The 21,155-nt window shown below is 47.2% G+C and overlaps 1 protein-coding gene across 1 annotated transcript in view; it reads right to left on the bottom strand.

Annotated features, from left to right (window-relative positions):
- LOC143930928 (ovostatin-like) overlaps positions 1-21,155 on the bottom strand; it is a 120,168-nt gene that overhangs the window by 96,599 nt on the left and 2,414 nt on the right. The window contains exon 2 of the mRNA XM_077455618.1: positions 1,888-2,071. Within this exon, the coding sequence (XP_077311744.1) occupies positions 1,888-2,071 (184 nt within the window). The remainder of the gene's footprint in view (positions 1-1,887; positions 2,072-21,155) is intronic.

The following is a 21,155-nucleotide window of genomic DNA, read 5'->3' as shown; positions in this document are numbered from 1 at the left end:
CAAAGCAAGAAGGTGACCTCAAGTAAAGTCCAGTTACCTGTAGTTCATGGTTTTCTGTGATGGCAGACTCCCTGAATTATTGCTGATTGTAGTATACACTGTTCTTAAAGACTGGGGTGAATAAGGAAGTTCTCGGGTTGAATGTGCACGTTAAATTTTTTTAGAAAATTAACCCTTACTGTTTAAAATTTGTTGGCGAAACATGTTGGGAGTTCAATCTAAAGCGCTGCAACCATAAAAACCATGTTTTGTATACTTGCTATAATTGTTTTGACAATGATCTGACACGACAGGAGTGCAGTTTGTTCTGAAGGCCGCTATCGGCTGACGTCACAGAGCTAGTCCAGGCTTGGGCAAAATCGCAACAATACAGTCAAGATCCTCCCACAACCCTGGACAGGCACTTGACTCAGCCTCTCAGTGAGCTGCTGAGAGCCTAAGCCAACCACTCCCACCCCCTCCACAGCACGGCTCAGCACTCAAGCGTGGGGGGGGGGGGGGCAGAGCAGAGACCAGTGACAGACAGTCACCAGCTCTCTGCTTATGAAGCCCTGAGAGATGCAGATCGATGCTCCATTCGTGTAGGGAAGTACGATTCTTGGGGGGGGGGGGGGGTTGGAGTCCTACTTTTATATGCCCTGTGCTAAAAGGAGGGTATCGAGCTGGACTGTTGTGAAACTGGACAGGCAGTGGTCCAACATGCCTCCTACCTGGGGCTCCAATCAGGAACCATAATTGGGAAGGAATCTGACTGCACGTGTTTCCAGCATAAAAAAATAAATAAAAATTAATGAGTGTAAACCTAACATTTTACATTCTTGTTATATGCCTGCTGTACTTGTATGAAAACGTATCCTGTTTTGTATTTCTTTCTTTACCTGAAAACCATGTTCCTGCCAGTCCCTCCACTTTCCTATTAAAAACTGACCAGACTAGGCATGAGAGCACAGCTTGGTCAGATATCTAACTGTGCCGAGAACTCCTCCTGCTCTTCCAATGACCCACCACCCCTGCACAACCATTCACTGGGAAGACCAGCTTGGTTCGGTTTCTCCCTCCCTATAGATCAGTTCATTTTTGACAGCACCAGGTCCCGCTGTGAGAGTTCAATGTTAGTGGAAAAAAAAATGTGGGGGGGGGGTGGGGGGGTGAAGTATTCCGTCCACCTCATTTGTGTGGATGGAAAATAATCGGTTGTAGTTTCAGTTCCGCCTACTGGACACACGCACACACCTTTTGACCCTCTGTTAGTGTCTTTAACGCTTCTTAAGACAGGAGGATTGGGCTACAATGAAAAGTAACAACTGACACTTCCAACCCTTCATCATTCTACCTAAAGCAAGTTTAGCCTCGAGATGTACTTTAAAGCGGGAGTAAACCCAGTTTCAAAAAAACACTTACATTCCCGGCATGCCGGAAATGCTAACTTTCACATTGGTTGGGCTCTCAACCAAACTTTCAAACCATCCAATGGCTGGTTTCATAACTGATCACATGTGCAGCATTATGGGAGTTGAACAATTAGAGGCCAAGATGGCAGCTTCCTTGACTGAAAACGATAGAAGGGTTTACTTCCACTTTAATGGCACTTCCACCAACCAGTCCCCATTATGGAGAGGTGTGCATTCTCCTTGGCTGACTGTAGTCCCTTGGCTGGCTGCCATACTAATTAGTTCATAAACTTGTTATTGTGCGCATGAACATTTATGCCCTGGAAACAGGTAGAATATAAATAAAACATCTGCTCTGCTCATCAGCCACAAATTGAGTCCACCAGATGAGTCCTTCAGCTAATGTTGACTGCCAGTCAAGGCCTTCCTGTGAAGGGCACCACTTCTCCTACCCCCGTTACACCACAGCTAGAAGTAAAAATATCTCAACACTAACCTGCAATTCATAGGTTTTAAAGATGTCACCGGGTGGGATTTGCTCTTCGATAACAGTGTAGTTTGTTTCACCAACTTCAAGGATGGCCTGAACATCCACGGGATCGGTGTGCCGCTTGACTGTCAGACATGCCTTTCCTGTCTCTCCACTCTTCAGGAGGCTAGGGATGAAAACTGAAATTTGCCTGCCAAAAATAAAAATACACAAGATAAATAGGCATTCAGTACAAGTCCCAGAATTTTCTCATCTGTTGAAGGATCCCTTTGTCATGATTAGAGAGCTGTCTAGAACCTGACCAAAGTCTACCCGCACTTTACTGTCATCATATGTCTGCTCCTTTGAAGAACATTTCACTGCACATCAGAACAATTCTCGTTTATTTTGGTCCAGCGCTATCATGTAGAACCCCATTCTGCTATTGTTTGTTAAATTTAGTTTTTTGGCCTCCCTGTAGCCAGGGAGAGCAGCGATTTGTTAGGACTGCTCTTGTCTCCGTAGTTATGGGCTTAATTACTACCCCCATTTCCCAAGGGACCCTGGGACATAGTGGGTGGGAGAATATGACCTCAGCCTGCATGTTAATAGTTCTCCAGTCAATCCCTGGTCAATATAGCAGATGATCAGCAGGGGGCTGGGGGGGAGGTATAAAGGGGCTAAAGTCAAGAGCAGAGGTCTCTTTCCTGAGGGAGCAAGATTCAGTCTGAGGGCTATGAACTACACCCGCATCCCTGGGACATCTGCCTGGAATGCAAATACATTTTGTGGGAACCCAGCTTTGGCTTGGCTGGGGGACCTCTGCTCCATCCTGCTGGAACATTTACAGAAAGCCTCCTAAGGACGCAGGACACAAGCAACTGGAGTGTAGAAGTTGACTGACATTGCACGTGGCTGCCAAGTGATCAGGAAATAGCGAGTTCCAGCCTTCTGGATCTAAAGACTTTCTTGGAGATCAGAAGTTACCATTTGTACACTCTGGACTGTATGCCTGTCAAAGAGCCTCTGTTTTGTACTGTTCATCTATACACTAACTCTTCAGGGTGAAGGAACCTCCTTTAGAGTCCTCATTTTCAGGTTCACAGTTACTGGAGTATCCCTAGGCTCACCATCAACCTTTGCAAGTTCTACCCAAAAATAAAAAGAGCTGCATAGCCCAATTTACTGACTGTGTAGAAATCATTGTGTGCCTATCAGAGAATGGAACCTGGGATCAAACCACCAGACTAATCCAGTCTGCCCACTAAATCAGACATCTGGTTCTTAAAGCGGGATTGCACTGTGGAAAATATTAAAAGCCAGCAGCTAGAAATACTGCAGCTACTGACTTAATAAATGGACACTCACCTGTCCCGGGGGCCAGCGATGCCAGCAGCCGAGGCCGATTGATCGCTTGGCTCTTGGCTGCTGCCGTCACCATTCTAGGTGAGGGAATCAGGAAGTGAAGCGCTGCGGCTTCACTTCCCGGTTCCCTACTGCGTATGTGTGAGTCGTGCAGCGCAATAGGAATTGTCCGCGCTGTCTCTGGGACCCGTGTGTGTCCCAGCAGACAGCGCACAGGGACAGGAAGAGGCATAGACTCCCGTGGGAGTCTATGCCAGGTATCTGCACCCCCCTGAAAGGTGCCAATTGTGACACCGGAGGAGGGGAGGGTTACGATCAGCGGAAGTTCCACTTTAGGGTGGAACCCTGCTTTAAATGCGTATGGACTAGGACCCGGTACAAAGTTTCAGGTCACTTTGAGGACTTTTTGAAGTCTTTAATAGTTAAGGGCATCAGATACAGCCAACAGAAGCCTCATCCTTCAGGGCTTGAGCAATCCGCATGAATAAAATCACAACAGAATGCACAAGGGAACCTGCGTTAAGGCTTGATGAAGACCATCATCTCCTGAAGGCACTCTAGACAGACTGCTGCCTACAGTGCTGTCAGGAGACTAGTCTTCATGAAGATTAACATTTGTACCAAGTTCTCCCCTGTACATATTCATGAACCTACCATCTGGCAAGTGTCTCCTTGTGTCACTATCAGAGAGGTAGCAGCCTAGGACCAGAGCAAGATTTATTTTTATTGGTTCAGCGCGCGTCAGGTCACACACATATCAGACACCAGATTAGACTCATTTACTTTATGATGAAAAAAAAAAAAAAAAAAAAAGTTATCATGCATCATCTGCTTTTGAGTATTTTTATAATAGACTTACTGGGATCTACGAAAAATGGTGAAGACATAGCAAAAAGCAACTTTGAGTTGTAGCTTAGCACTAAAATCCAAACTGCAGTCAGACATGTACGTAGCTGTAGTGCAACGTAAGCATAGGACATACATGACAGGGTGCAAGGCTTACGCAAGGGAATGGTACAAGGGGTTAAGAAAGTTACAAGGCTTACCTGATTGGAGGATGGTGTAAGAGGGGGTGGAGTAGAGTTGATGTGAAGGCACGTGAGTGTAGGAAGGTCAGCAGTCTGGAGCAGCAGGTCAGGAGGAACGTTCCCGCCCGCCCTTAATAGGGAAGGTTTTGGGATAATATTAGCTGAACATGAGTGCAGGTGGCGGTAGGGTCCTTGACGGCTGGTATACAATTTATACTGTTCAAGATGAGGTTTTGGAAAAGTTAGGACCCATCATAGGTATGGAGTCCTCCCGGGTGGTCTGGCGGCTGGCCAGACTGACGGGCTAATTAGTTGGGGGTCTGTGGTCAATTGGCAAGTCCCTGAGGCAAGTTGGCGGCTGGGGACGAATGCCATAAAAAGTTGGGATTACAGGCTCAAGAAGAAATGGGGTCTTCACGTCAGGGATCAACAACTGTTTATCTGATGAGCTGGTTTTGGTTATAAGAAAATAGATGGTAAAATAAAATGGTTTACAGAAGTTTTAAATAAAAAGTTTAGTTTGGTTTATTGTTAAAATAAAGGCCTAAAGGCCATTTACATCCAGCAGGTGTCTGTCATTTATAGAATAAGGTATAAGAGGGGTGTACATGCATGGATTGGCGTAGTAAGGTATCTGGCTATCTTGTCATGATGTAACTATTAGCCTACAGGTCTCACCACGACTAACAGATACATTTATGAGACTTAACCACTTGGGGACCGCCCACCGGGGATGTACGTGATTTTTTTGAAGAGGGATATCTCGGTAACGGCAGCAGCTGCTGCCACAACCGAGATGTCCATCTCTTCAGGCGGCGGTCCTCTGTACGATAACGGTGGTCTCCGCGGCGGATTCGCCGCGAGATCACCGCTATCGGCGGCGGGAGAGGTGCTCGCCGCCCTCCCGCCGCTTACCGGAGCCGTCGGTACCGGCGGAGGCGATCGGGTCCTTCCATCTGCTGGGCATAGAGACAAGTGAGGCCAAGATGGCCCCCACTCGTCTCTATACCATAGCAGGGCGGAAGCGACGTCAAAACGTCACTTCCGCCCATACCTCTTAAAGGTATATTTTTTTTTAAATGTCAGATTTTCTTTTTTTTTTGCATTTTAGCCCAAGTATGAGATCTGAGGGTTTTTTGACCCCAGATCTCATATTTAAGAGGACCTGTCATGCTTTTTTCTATTACAAGGGATGTTTACATTCCTTGTAATAGGAATAAAAGTGATCCATTTTATTTTTTTTTTAAAAACAGTGTAAAAATAAATAAAATCAATTAAAATAAATAAGAAGAAAAAAAAAAAATTTAAAAACACCCCGTCACGACGAGCTTGCGCACAGAAGCGGGCACATACGTGAGTAGCGCCCGCATATGAAAACGGTGGTCAAACCACACATGTGAGGTATCGCCGCGATCGGTAGAGCGAGTGCAATAATTCTAGCCCTAGACCTCCTCTGTAACGCAAAAAATGCAACCTGTAGAATTTTTTAAATGTCGCTTATGGAGATTTTTGAGGCTAAAAGTTTGACGCCATTCCACGAGCGGGCGCAATTTTGAAGCGTGACATGTTGGGTATCAATTTACTTGGCATACCATTATCTTTCACAATATAAAAAAAAATTGGGCTAATTTTACTGTTGTCTTATTTTTTTATTCAAAAAAGTGCATTTTTTCAAAAAAAAGTGCGCTTGTAAGACCGCTGCGCAAATACGGTGTAAAAAAAAGTATTTCAATGACCGCCATTTTATTCTCTAGGGTGTTAGAAAAAAAAAACAATATAAAATGTTTGGGAGTTCTAAGTAATTTTCTAGCAAAAAAAAAAAAACAGTTTTAAACATGAAAACACCAAATCTGAAAAAGAGGCCTGGTCCTTAAGTGGTTAAAAAAAAAAAAAAAAAAAATCTTGGCCGACTTTCAGAAACTTCACACACACCCCTATAAAACCACAAGATTCATCAAAACATCCTACAAAGCTAATAAAATTATACAAAGGGTGGAATAGCAAGGAACATGCAATTAAGCTGTAATAAAATCTTGAAATGTGCTAAAAGAAAGCAGAACATCAAATTATGGATTCTGTTTATGGGTCCTTGACTGACAGTTTAGATTAGAGAGCCATAACCACAAATCTTTACACAGGATATAGGGGTGCCATGAACATTTAGATATAAAATGTGTCCCAGAGAGCATGGGTTGCAATATATAAATATGAAATGGACTCAATGGCGTGTAGCGCCCACCACACTTAGATGGGTGCTAAATAGGTTTAGATAAGGTAAGGGTTAGGTACATTTTACCAGAGCCTTGCACTTTTAGGCCTGGTTGTCCGTTTTGGGAGAGGGGAGGGACAGAGTAGAGGGGGTTGTGGCCACCTACACTCTGACCCAGAAAGATCTCGCTTTACCTTCCATTGGAAATGTTCTGGAAGGGAGTCGGACTTGGGACTGGAGTGCAGGTAGCTTGTTTGGAGAGCCCTGGACCAATCATTAAATTGCATTGGCAGGGGCAGGACTCGCATATAAACTGGGGGTAACATGCTTCCAGGGTGGGTTCATGGGAGGAGTTGGAAGCAGAGAAGGAGGAAATATGTAGCGAACATGGAGCAGGCTTGAAGGCCTGGGGGTTCAGAGACCTCAGTGCTGGATAGCAGGAGTGGGCTTGAAGGCCTGAGGGTTCAGAGACCCCAGCGCTGGATAGCAGGAGTGGGCTTGAAGGCCTGAGGGTTCAGAGACCTCAGTGCTGGATAGCAGGAGTGGGCTTGAAGGCCTGAGGGTTCAGAGACCCCAGCGCTGGATAGCAGGAGTGGGCTTGAAGGCCTGAGGGTTCAGAGACCTCAGTGCTGGATAGCAGGAGTGGGCTTGAAGGCCTGAGGGTTCAGAGACCCCAGCGCTGGATAGCAGGAGTGGGCTTGAAGGCCTGAGGGTTCAGAGACCTCAGTGCCGGATGGTCCTAGCAGCCACAATGTAATCTGGAGAGGTGGACCGGGCATCCCAACCTGGGATGTACCCGACCATGCTGAGGAAGAAGTAACTGAAAAAAAAAGAGGACGGAGTAAACCGGGATCGACCTTCTGTGGCAATCATGGACTGTCGATGGAATATGTAATTGACCATCCCCCTTCCCTTTCTGAATGAGCATTGTGAGTATTTTGGGTTTGAGCTTTGGGGTGCACACCCTAAAGCAATAGACTGCGCACACCTATGTACCTCCCAACTTTATTTTAAAAATGGAAACAAGGGACACCCATTTGCAAAAGTATGTAGTCATAGGACACCCCCATAGGACACCCCCCTGCAAGAAGAAAAAACAAAGTTAAACCTACAAGTGCTTGTTTTTTAAAGCACTACTATTGCTTTATATTGGCTTTTAAAATGTACAAATGCAGCAATTTAGAAACTGGATGAAAAGGTTTAGCGCTGGGAAACACTTTTTGAAAGTTAAAGTGTGTTTTATATACTCTCACTGGCCACTTTATTTATTTACACATTTCTAGTACCGAGCTAGACCCCCTTTTACCTTCAGAACTGCCTTCATTCTTCATGGCATAGCCATAGATTGAACAAGAAGTTGGAAACATTCCTCAGAGATTTTGGTCCATAGTGACATTACAGATTTGTCAGCTGCACATCCATGATGTGAATCTCCCGCTCCACCACATCTCAAAGGTGCTCTATATCAGTGGTCATCAGCCCTGTCCTCAGGGCCCACTAATGGGCCATGTTTTATGTATTACCTTGGGGGAGATACAGACTAGAATACTAGAATCACTGAGCAGCAAATGAGATCACCTGTGATGTATTTCAGTTATCCTGCAAACCTGGCCTGTTAGTGGGTCCTGAGGGCAGGGTTGATGAGCACTGCTCTATATAGAATGGAGATCTGGTGACTGTGGAGGCCATTGGAATACAGCAACCTCATTGTCACGTTCAAGAAACCGGTGGTGAGATGATTGGAGCTTTGTGACCTGGTGCATTGTCCTGCTGGAAGGATCAGAAGATGGGGACACTGCAGTCATAAAGGGATGGACATGGTCAGCAACAATACTCAGGCAGGTTGTAGTGTTTAAATGATGCTTAATTGGTACAAAGGGGCCCAAAGTGTGCCAAGAAAATATCACCCCACACCATCACACCACCACCACCAGCCTGAATTGGTGATACAAGGAAGGATGGACACCAAATTCTGACCCGACCATCTGAATGTCGCAGCTGAAATCCAGACTCATACCAGGCCAGGGGTGGACTGACCATTCGGGCACTGCCCCAAGCCACTAAGGGGCCCCATCAGGGTTGCCAGCTTCAATAAAACCAGGGACAGTATGTACAAATCTGTGTTTTTAAAAAAATCCCAAGATTCTAGCTGCCCCGCCTCTCCAGTACCTTTTCAGTGTGTGTATGTGTATTCTGTGTGTATATTGTGTGTCTATACTGTATGTGTGTGTACTGTGTGGCCCCATAATATATTCCCTGGGGGCCCCATAATCTCCTATTGCCCGGGGGGCCCCATGAGTTGTCAGTCCGCCCCTGGACCAGGCAATGTTTTTCCAATCTTCCATTGTCCAATTTTGGTGATCCTGTGCGAATTGTAGACTCAGTTTCCTGTTCTTAGGAGTGGCACCCAGTGTGGTCTTCTGCTGCTGTAGCCCATCTGCTTCAAGGTTGAATGTGTTGTGCGTTCAGAGATGGTATTCTGCATACCTTGGATGTAACGAGTGGTTATTTGAGTTACTGTTGCCTTTCTACCATCTGGTCTGCCCATTCTCTAACCTCAACAAGGCATTTTCCTCCACACAACTGCCACTCACTGGATATTTTCTCCCCCCCCCCCCCCCCCCCCACACTTCTCTGTAAACCAGGGAGATGGTTGTGTGTGAAAATCTCAGGAGATCAGCAGTTTTTTAAATACTCAGACCAGTCCGACTGGCACCCACAACCATGCCACGTTCAAAGTCACTTAAAGTGGAAGTAAACCCATAGATTTAAACAGTTTAAAAAAAAAGGCATGCCGGGAATGCTAACTGCACATTGGCTGTGCTCTCAGCCAAACTATCAAACCATCCAATGGCTGGTGTCATAACGAATCACATGTGCAGCACCATAGCAGTTGAAGATTAAACAGAGGCAAAGATGGCAGCTTCCTTGGCTGAAAACGATAGGGGAGTTTACTTCCACTTTAAATCCCCTTTCTTCCCCATTCTGACGCTTGGTTTGAATTTCAGCAAGTCATCTTCACCACATCTAGATGTCTAAATGCATCAAGTTGCTGCCATGTGATTGGTGGATTGGCAATTTGTGCTACAAAGCAATTGAACAGGTGTACCTAATAAAGTGACCCCTGAGTGTAGAACTATATAGATCAGACCAAAATGAGGATAACTAGGGACAGAGGGACTATGTTCCAAATCGGGGGCAGTGCCTTGAAATGAGACAGTTGGGAGATGCACATTATGAATTGTGTAGGTCCTTTGATTGGGTAGGCCCTTGCATTGTTCCATAATTATGACCAGCATTAGCCTGGGTTCACATATGTGCATTGCGAATTGAAGCTCCGGTTTAACTGCGAAGATAAAAATCACTTGTTCCTCTGCGTTTTAGCTGCGAATCAGTGAGCAGGGGGGGGGGGGGGGGGCGTGTAGTGAGGAGAAGGAGAGAATTTGTGTTCAGAACGGAATGCATCTGCGAATCAGATGCGTTCCCATAGAAGATAACGGGTTGTAATTCGCACCGCAATGCCCAGAAAATGCACACGTTTTGTTGTGCAATGCGCAGTGCGAATGCAACGCACATATGTGAACCAGATGCATTCAAATGAATGCATTTTAAAATGTCCTGCGAATTGGATGCGGTGTAAGCCGCATCTAATTCGCATAGGTGTGAACGGGGGCTTAGGGGCTGGGAAGGATTCTGCATGTCAGAAAAGCTGAGGAGTGCAGAGCAGTAATCACAAGTTATCAAACCTTTGTGCCAGTTAGGTTTTAGATACAGGGAAAGACATGGGTGAGCGAGTTTGGGGTGGAGGAACATGACTGGCCTGCACAGAGTGCTGCCCTTAAAGCGGTTCTCCACCCTAAAGTGGAAGTTCTGCTCATCTGATCCCTCCCCCCCCTCCGGTGCCACAATCTGCACCTTTAAGGGGGGAGGGGGGGTGCAGTTACCTGGATAATCCAGGTATCTGCACCCACTTCCGGGACAGACCGCCGCAGATGCCCCGCAGTAGGGAACCAGGCAGTGAAGCTGCAATGCTTCACTTCCCGATTCCCTGACAGAGGATGGCGGCGGGGGGCAGCAGAGAGACGAGCGATCGCTCGTCATCTGCCGCCGACATCGCTGAACCCTGGGACAGGTAAGTGTGAATTTATTAAAAGTCAGCAGCTGCAATATTAGTAGCTGCTGACTTTTAATATATTTTTTTTAAGGTGCAGAACCACTTTAACCCAATGGAAGGCCTTTAGGATGAATTAGAGCAGAGCCTACAAGCCAGGCCTTCTCGCCAACCTCAGTGCCTGACCTCACAAATAGTGATGGACAAACTTCCGACAGGACGTTTCGCGAACGCGGCCGATAGTTCGCGAACCGAAACGTTAGCGGCGGGCCCCATTGACTTCAATGGGAGGCGAACTTCGCAAACCTACAGGTCAAATTTGCAGCCACAAAATAATTATTAGCTGTGCAAACATAGTCCCACCACATGGCCAATGACATAACACATGTATGAGGTGAATCTGGGATCGACAACTACAAGCATTCTTTTTTTATATGGGAAATTGATGTGACAATTCAGGACTGGAGCGCATGAAGGCAATGGAGGAGAGGGAAGATCAGGGACCAGGGTAGGCAAAGAAGAGGGTGCAGGAGATGATCACCAGCAGGGTGACATACAGCAATGACACCTGCACCGTGATAGAGTCATCTGACAACAGCACCGTGATAGAGAGCACTGACATCAGCAGCGTGACATAAAGCACTCACACCAGCACCGTAAGCAGCCCCAGGAGTAAGTCAGCACAGCACAGGGATGGTGGGAGCCCCACATAATGAGCAAAGCACAAGGATGGTGGGAGCACCTCAAAATATGAACAGCAGAGGTACAGCCCCAGGAGGATGTCAGCACAGCACAGGGATGGTGGGAGCCCCTCATAATAAGCAGCCCCAGTAGAAATATGACACCGCTCAACCTCTTCAAAGAGGAGGGTACGGGCATATAGTACGGTGTGCTTTTTTTGGGACAAGGAAGTGAGCCAAAAGAAAGAAGGTCTGTGTGCTTGATTAAAAAAATTGTTTATAGACATATACATGGTCTACTGGTCACATGTGTTGAATTCCTCCAAGATCCATGCCTCATTCATTTTTAGAAATGTGAGGTAGTTAACACTGTCGTGAGCTAGGCGAGTACGCTCATCGGTCACGATCCCCCCCTGCTGCGCTGAACGTCCTTTCGGACAGGACACTGGATGTGGGGCAAGCCAACAGTTAGATTGCAAATTGGGCAAGCTCTGGCTAGAGGTCAACCCTGCCCACCCAGTAGTCCAGGGGTTCATCACTCCTCAGAGCGTCCACATCGGCCGTTAACCCGATGTAGTCGGACACCTGACGGTCTAGGCGTTCCCTGATGCTGGACCCGGATGACACCTGTCGATGGGTCAGCTGAAAGAATGACCTCATATCCGAAGTCACCAACACATCTTCAGTACTGGTCCTTGACCCTTATGCTTTTTATACGGGGGTCCCTATTAAAACACTGGAGCATGAAGGCCCCCATTTGCACTAAAGTGGAAGCGGTGTGGCGGTCTGGCTCCTGCTCATCATCCATGATAATGTCGTCCTCTTCATTCTCCTCTCCCCATCCACGCACAACAGGGATCCCAGAAAGGTTTAAAGCATGCTCTTCTTGCTCCTCCTCATCCGCCCCGGCACCATCCTCCTCTGACTCTTCAGACTCCTGTTGACTTGTCTCAGATAGAGTAGCCCCCCCTGGAAATTCATCTAGCATTGCGACTTCCTCATCTTCCCGCTCCTGCTCCTCCACAGCTTGATCAATGACACGACGCAATGCACGCTCCATAAAGAAGGCATAAGGTACCATGTCACTGATGGCGCCATGGCTGCGACTGACCAGTTTGGTGATCTCCTCAAATGGCCGCAGAAGTCTGCATGCGTCGCGCATAAGCAGCCACTGGCGCGGTGAAAAAAACCCCAGCTCCCCAGAACCGGTTCTGCCGCAGAGTTCATACAGGTAGACGTTAACTGCACGTTTCTGCTGGAGCAGCCTATCAAGCATATAGAAGGTTGAGTTCCATCGCGTCGGGCAATCGCAAATAAGACGTCTGACCGGCAGATTGTGTCGCCGCTGAATGTCAGCAAGGCGAGCCATGGCCGTGTAAGATCTTCTGAAATGAGCAGAGATTTTCCTTGCCTGCCGCAAGATGTCCTGGACCCCAGGGTATTTGACAACGAATCGCTGCACGACCAAGTTTAAGACGTGTGCCATGCATGGCACGTGCGTGATTTTGCCCTGTTTCAATGCGCTAAGCAGATTGGCACCGTTGTCACACACCACTTTACCAACTGTCAAATTGAGCGGTGTCAGCCGCTGATCTGCCTGTGAATGCAAAGCTGAAAAGGAGTGCCAGGCCAGTGTGGCTCTTGGCTTCCAGGCACAACAGACGCAGCACGGCATGGCAACGTCTCACCTGGCATGTGGAATAGGTTCTGGGGAGCTTGGGCGGTGCAGCGGAAGAGACGCTAGCAGCGGAAAAGGAGGAGTCAGCTGAGGAGGAGAGGGAGGAGGATGGAGTAGGAGGAGGAGGAGAAGAAGAGTCAGGCCTGCATGCAATCCGTGGCGGTAAAACCAAATCTACACGGGTTACAAGCTTGACAACCGTCAGAAGGTTCACCCAGTGGGCAGTAAAAGTGATATACCTTCCCTGCCCGTGTTTGCTAGACCACGTGTCTGTGGTCAGATGTATCTTGGCACCGACACTGTGCCAGAGATACAGTCACTTTCCGCTGAACATGGCCATATAGCTCTGGGATGCCCTTCTCTGAGAAATACTTCCTTCCTGGGACCTTCCATTGTGGTGTTCCAATGGCCACAAATTTGCGAAAGGCCTCCGAGTCCACCAGTTTATATGGCAGTAGTTGGCGGGCTATGAATTCTGACAAGCCAGCCGTCAACCGTTGGGCAAGAGGGTTATCCGGCGTCATCATTTTTTGACGCTCGAACATTAGGCCCACGGAAGCCTGCCTTTTTGCAGAAAAACATGAGCTTGGCGTGATGGAAGGTGGAGTGGAGGACAATTGTGAGGAGAGAGGAGAAGGAGAAGTAGAAGACGAGGCTGGACGGTGAGAGCAGTATAGGGCAGCGGTCAGCAGTAGTGCACCTCAACCTTATGTATTGTGGACCGATACCAGTCCTTATAGAATAGCAGACTGTACCTCACTCAACCCTATGCACTGTAGCACCCTAGACAGACCAAGTTACCAGTCCTGATAAAGAGCTTTGTGGAACAAGTGAGTTGTGAATGATTAGCAGACTGCAGCAGAAGGGCAGCAGTCAAGTATAATATTCTTTCTATATTTGGAAGAAAGAATATTATACGTGTACAAGCCTATTACCATACCACTGATACCAGTCCTGAAAAGAACCTTTGTGGAACTAATATTAACAGCTACTGATTAAACTGACCCTCACTGCCTGACACACTGCTTCCTGCCTGTCCCTATATAAACTGGCAAAACAGAGGCTGCTGGAACAATAACTGGTCACTGGAATAGCACTTTTGTGGACCTGATAGTAACAGCTAATGACTAAACTGACTGTCCCTACAGCAGCACACACCGTCCTGTCCCTTTCTCTAAACTGACAAAAGACGCTCAGGCTGCTGCAACAATCAGTAGCACAGCAAACCTATATACACCTAACACCTATACCAGTCCTGAAAAGAACTTTTGTGTACCAAATAGCTAGCGATTTGGGTCACTGCAATCTCTCCCTGCTCCACACAGCAACCTCTCCCTATAGTGACAGAAGAAAGAATGTAAAATGGCCGCCGGATCGGGTGTATTTATAAGTTAGGGGGAATGTCCAAGTGTCCATGTGCTGTAATGTCTCAATTGGCTGTCCTGTACCCCATGATGGATGGGTCATCAGGTCAAAGTTCTTTTACACAGTAAAAACACGGAAGTCCGTTGGGCAAACGGCGGCAATAGTCCGCCGATCAGGCGAGTCGCGAACAGCCAAAATTCGCCGCAAAACGACCGCCGGGCGAACTGTTCGGCCATCACTACTCACAAATGCCCTTCTGGAAGAATGGTCAAACATTCCCATAGACACACTCCTAAACCTTGTGGATGGCCTTCCCAGTAGAGTCGAAGCCATTATAGCTGCAAAGGGTGGGCCAACTCAATATTGAACCCTACGGACTAAGACTGGAATGCCAATAAAGTTCATGTGCGTGTAAAGGCAGGGATCTCAAACAAATGGCCCTCCAGCTGTTGGGAGTCATGCTTGTAACTGTCAGCCTTGCAATGCCTCATGGGACTTGTAGTTTTGCAACAGCTGGAGGGCCACCAGTTTGAGACCCCTGGTGTAAAGGCAGGTGTCCCAATACTTTTGGTAATATAGTGTATGAAGGATGCCTGGCCAATCAAGGGAGAACATATGAAGATGCCTGGCCAATAATGGGCAATTGTCTCCAAGATTCGTGTCCTTTGATGTTACAGAGTGTTGAAGGGAACTCTGACTACCTGTTCTTCATGCACAGCGTGCCAAAATTTAATTCATTATCTGTCAAAGGACGACAAATAGCATTTTGATGATACATCTCCAAATTCCCAAGAGAGGTTCTGGCTGGCTTCCAAAAATATAGGCTTTGGCAAGCTTGAGAGAGCAAGCCGTGTCAAGTGCTCCAGAAGAATAGACCCTTTGAGGGCTCCCAGAGAAGATGTCTCATATTTATTTTATCACATATTCCATCTGTGTTCAGTGAACATGACAAGAGATTTCCATCATCGCAAAACCCCAATCTGTCCTCTAGAATCACGTTTTTGGAGTACTACGTGGTCACAGAAAGTTGATGAGCTGTAAGAGCGGACCATCAGAGTGAAAGCGTGTCCGGGAAGGAAAATGGAGCTCTTTGTAAGGAGACATTTTGGCAGTCTGTAGGAATGTACTATACTGCGGAGGGACATAATAGGCTACACAACGACAGTTGATAAATTTGAGGTCATTGACACTGCTGTAAAATAAAAAAAGATAAGTGCCTTGGGAGCTGCCATGTACCACCTGTGCACACTATGTGTTCTAATTATCCTAATTACCAAATATCTAATATATGGTGCAGCACTAAAATATATGCAATACATAAATAAAAAAAAATAAAAAAATAAAAAGAGAAAAAAAAACAAAGACCCACAGCATTTTTGCTTGCACATGGTTGGATGATGGAAGTCAGCAGAGCTTCCCTTCATTTACTAAACGCTGGAACAACTGCATTTTGCAACATGCACAATCTATTTGCCCTTAGTAAATCAACTCCATAGTGCCTTATCCTTTAAGCACCATAATCCTATACTGTAAAAGTTTACTATCTATATGATCCAGAGGAATAATATGAATCCGTAAAGTTTATTTATAGTAGGCGCCATCACACCATGGCATTCTGGATCACACGTGGAATCGCCAGGATTCCAGATCGCAGGATGCCCTTGCGATGCCCCGTTATTTACAATGGCACCCAAACCGTGATGCAATTTTGCCGCAATGCTCGCCTGACGAATCGCAGTAAAATCACGCAAACAGAACTACAAGACACCTGCCTCCTAAAAAGTAGTATTTTTTGGGGCGACAGGAGTCCCACGAATCTGTTTGCACGATTTTACCGCAAATAGTCGGGCGACAAATGCTGCGAAATCTTGATTTGGGTGCCACTGAAAGAAAGGATTACATGGGAGTCCCATGAATCGTGGGCAGAATAGCACCGATTCCCTCTGCGATCCGGAACGCCATGGTGTGAATGGAGCCTTATTGTCCAGGTGAGGGCACATCCGGTGAAGGTGGCACGGTCAGCACTAAAGGTTCTTCACGGGAATAAAAGAATAAAGTGTGATTGATTTCAGCACTATGTGAGTAGTATTTGCATAATAGGATTATGGGGCTTAGAGGAGGATAAGCCACTATATGGTTTTTCATTACATGCACTGTGTGTGGAGGAGAAAAGGAGTGGAGGGGATTATTGTGTGAATCAGTAAAGATTTGATCGACTACAAGTTGGATTTTTAACCAAAGCTTTATTTGATCGTACAATCTTGTGGGGTCAAGGAACGATGTCGGTGAGTTTTGTGTATGCACCGCTCTCCAAAGCACCCCAAAGAGGCTGCTTGCAGGACTTTTTCCCCGTCGCCCCAGTGTGAAAGAACTCGGGCTTTCACACTGACTGCAGATGAAGCATTTTTCAGGCGCTTAACAGGTGCCATTTTAGTACTAAAGCGCCTGGAAAAAAATAAAAATAAAATAAAAAACGCCTCCAGTGTGAATGGTGTCCAATTCGGAACCCAGCTATAAGAGGGTGTGCACACTTATGCAACTACATTTGATTGTTACTTCCCCCTAAAAGATTTCAGTTTGTTTTGAGTGAGGTTTGGTTCACACTTGTGCGATGCGGGAAACCTGTGAATCCACTGCGGGTTCCCGCATCGCGGGAACAGCTCACCCTGCCATATGCAAACTGCCGGGAGTGTCAATATATGGCTAATGACATGCGAACAGCCAGGTTGGACATTGAGTGTGAACACCCATGCGATCATATTCTGGTGCAGACCTAAAAAATAAATAAATAAAAGGGGCCTGTGCCCCTTGCATTTGGTCAGAATGCAATATCTGTTATACATATGGCTGGAATTGATCTTCAAGGACATAGCATTTGATTTGCAGTGCGAATCACATGCGATCTTGCAGAGCGCAGAAGAGGGAACCAGCACTTTGCAGATGACACCAAGCTATGTAGTGGAATAATGTCCTTACAGGATGTCTCCAATTTACAAGCCGACCTCAATGCTCTGTCTAATTGGGCGACTATGTGGCAGATGAGGTTTAATGTTGAGAAATGTAAAGTTATGCACTTGGGGGCTAAGAATATGCATGCATAATACATACTAGGGGGAGTACAACTGGGGGAATCCATAGTGGAGAAGGATCTGGGGGTTTTGGTAGATCATAAACTCAACAACAACATGCGATGCCAAGCTGTGGTTTCCAAAGCAAGCAAAGTCCTTTCTTGTATTAGGAGAGGCAGGGATTTTTTTCCCCCATTGGGAACGCAGTTCCGGCACCTTCACCACAGACAGCAAGTGGTGCTGGGGGTTGCTGATGGAAGACCTACTGTTGCTGGATCTTATATTTCTGGGGGGTCAGTTGTTGTTGGGAGAGATCTACTGTTGAGAGAGGGGTCTAATGTTGCTGACTGCATGAGAATATATTGATGCTGGCTATGGGGAGATCTGCTGTTGCTACTGGGAGTCTATTGTTAATAAAAAGAAGGATCCACTGCTCCAGGCTGATCCACCAAGAAACTGGCCACTCCAAACAGATAGGGGTCCCAGGTGCAGGCTGATTGCACTAGCCAAATGAAGGAACCGAAAAAACTATGGATAGCCGCACTCCGGATCAGGTAATATAAGTTGTGCCTTTATTATTTCCACTAAAAAAACCTTCACATCATATGAGTCACAACAGCAAAGGGAATGTAGAACTGTAAATTCTGACGTGTTTCACGCTGAAATTAGCGCTTACTCGTGAGTAAGCGCTAATTTCAGCGTGAAACGCGTCAGAATTCCCTGTTCTACATTCCCTTTGCTGTTGTGACGTTTTTTTTGTGGAAATAATAAAGGCACAACTTATTTTACCTGATCCGGAGTGCGGCTATCCAGAGTTTTTGGTTCCTTCATTTGGGAGTCTATTGTTGTTGGGGGGGGATTTTTTGTGGTGGGGTGGTCTATTGTTGCTGTCGAGGGGCTCTATTGTTGCTGCTTTTCTTGTTATAATCCCCAAATTCCTTACAAATTAGTTAGCACCACAAATTGATACCTAGTTCTGTATCGTCTAAAAGGGCAGTACTGGGAGGTGGGTAGGGGATGAAACCAAGGAACAGTGCTCGGAGGTGGGTAGGGGAGAAAAAGGGTGGCTCAGAAAGGGGGAATTCCTGCACCTATTCTATGGAGAAAAGAAAAAGCCCTGAGGAGAGGTGTGGACTCCAGGGAGAGAGATATAATTTTGCCCCGGTACAAATCATTAGTAAGACCTCATCTGGAATATGCCGTTCAGTTTTGGGCACCAGTTCACAAAAAGGATATCGGGGAACTGGAAAAAGTGCAGAGAAGGGCAACCAAACTGATAAGAGACATGGAGGAGCTCAGCTATGAGGAAAGATTAGAGGAACTGAATTTATTCACTCTTAGGGGAGATATGATCAACATATAAGGGGTCCATACAGTGAACTTGGTGTTGAGTTATTCACGTTAAAGTGGTTGTAAACCCTTTACAACCACTTTTACTTACAGGTAAGCCTAGATTAAGGCTTACCTGTAGGTGCTTGAAATATCTCCTAAACCTCCTTGGCACAGTTGTCTATGGAGCAGATGCACTGTAGAAACCTTTAGACATGGTCTTGCCGTTTCTAAAGGAGATCGTGCCGTGACTAGCGTCTCACATCGCTGGAGCCGCGATTCCCGGAAGGAAGAGGGTGAAAGATGGACGCTTCGTGGAGGCGAGGAAATTGGGGACATTGCAGGCTTTGGTTTCAGGTAAGGGACACATAATGGGCTACTATGTGATGCGATGCGATGAATAGTAGCCTATTATGCTTTACTTTGCAGGTAAATAAAGAGGAAGTAAAACCCACCAGGGTTTACTTCCTCTTTAAAGTTCATCACAGAGGACGAGGGGGGCACTCTTTATGTCTAGAGAAAAGGAGATTTAATCTCCAAATACAGAAAGGTTTCTTCACAGTAAGAGCTGTGAAAATGTGGAATAGACTCCCTGCAGAGGTGGTTCTGGCCAGCTCAGTAGAAAAAGGCCTGGATTATTTCCTAAATGTACATAATATACCAGGGTACTGACACTTAAAGCTAAAGCTGATCCAGGGAAAATCAGGAAGGAATTGTTTCCCCTGCTGCAGCAAATTGGATCACGCTTTGCTTTTTTTTTGCCTTCCTCTGGGGTCAACTGTGGGTATAGGATTGTGTATACAAGTTTGTAGGTTTTTTTTTTTTTGGTTGAACTAGATGGACTTGTGTCTTTTTTTCAACCTGCCTAACTATGTAACTTATGCAGTTTATGGGTCACATTAAGGCTACTTTCACATTGGTGCGCTTTTCAGGAGTTTTAGCACTAAAAAAAGCGCCTCTCATGCTTCCCCAGTGTAAAAGCCTGAGTGTTTTCACACTGGGGGTGCCACACTTGCAGAACGGGAAGAAAGTCTTGCAAGTGGCATTTTTGACACACCGCCCCTGCTCGTCGAAATGAAATGGCAGCGCTGCCGAAGCGCCTGCAAAGTGCAACACGGGAGCTTTTAACCCTTTCTTCAGCCACTAGTAGGGGGTTAAAAGCGCCCCACTAGCAGGCGAAAGGTGCCGCTAAAGCCAGTGCTGCTTTAACGCCAACACCGGCCTCGCCTTAGTGTGAAAGTACCCCAAGGCTGGGTTCACCCTTTTGCGAATTGGATGCAGTTTCCTCCACATCCAATTCGTGGACAGTGTTGGTAGGGCAGGGGAGAGTGGTTGTCAGTTCATTTTTTTTTTTTTTTTTTTTTGGGGGGCTTTGGTGGTCTAAACAGACCCCCGACATCTCCCATTTGAGTCAGACAAAGGGACTGAGGACACAGATTCCCCAGTCCCTTTTCTCAGCACTAAAGATGAATGAACAGGACAGAAGCTCCTCTCCATTCATAAACTGCTCAGTAATCACAGGACACAGGAGAGATCTCGCTCACCGTGTCCAATTGCTAGTCCCCCCCCCACAGCTGCAGGAGAGGGAGGGGAGCCGGAGGAGAATGGTGGGGTAGGAGGACATGGAGGGGGGGGGGGAAGGTAGGAGAAGGACACGGAGGGGGGGAGGGAGGGAGGAGAAAGAAGGACACGGAGGGGGGGGAGGGAGGGAGGGAGGGAGGGAGAAAGAAGGACACGAGGGAGAAAGAAGGACACGGAGGGGGGGAGGGAGGAGAAAGAAGGACACGGAGGGGGGGAGGGAGGAGAAAGAAGGACACGGAGGGGGGAGGGAGAGAAAGAAGACACGGAGGGGGAGGGAGTGAAAGAAGGACACGGAGGGGGGGGAGGGAGGAGAAAGAAGGACACGGAGGGGGGGGAGGGAGGAGAAAGAAGGACAGGGAGGGGGGAGAGGAGAAAGAAGGACACGGAGGGGGGGAGGGAGGAGAAAGAAGGACACGGAGGGGGGGGAGGGAGGAGGAAGAAGGACACGGAGGGGGGGGAGGGAGGAGAAAGAAGGACACGGAGGGGGGGGAGGGAGGAGAAAGAAGGACACGGAAGGGGGGGGAGGGAGGAGAAAGAAGGACACGGAGGGGGGGGAGGGAGGAGAAAGAAGGACACGGAGGGGGGGAGGGAGGAGAAAGAAGGACACGGAGGGGGGGGAGGGAGGAGAAAGAAGGACACGGAGGGGGGGGAGGGAGGAAAGAAGGACACGGAGAGGGGGGGAGGGAAGGAGAAAGAAGGACACGGAGGGGGGAGGAGGAGGAGAAAGATGACAGCAGGGGGGGAGGAGGAAAAGAAGGACACGGAGGGGGACGGAGGGAGGAGAAAGAAGGACACGAGGAGAGGCGGGGGAGGAGAAGGGAGGGACAACGGAGAGAACGGGGGAAGGAGAAGGAAGAAAATACATGGAGGGGGGGAGGAGA

The sequence above is a fragment of the Lithobates pipiens genome, unplaced genomic scaffold, assembly GCF_037356315.1.
Source record: "Lithobates pipiens isolate NorthernLeopardFrog02 unplaced genomic scaffold, aLitPip1_a1.2 Scaffold_25, whole genome shotgun sequence".
Classification (NCBI taxonomy): Eukaryota; Metazoa; Chordata; class Amphibia; order Anura; family Ranidae; genus Lithobates; species Lithobates pipiens.
Note: the sequence above shows the minus strand (reverse complement) of the source record. Positions and strands in the feature narration are given on the sequence as shown.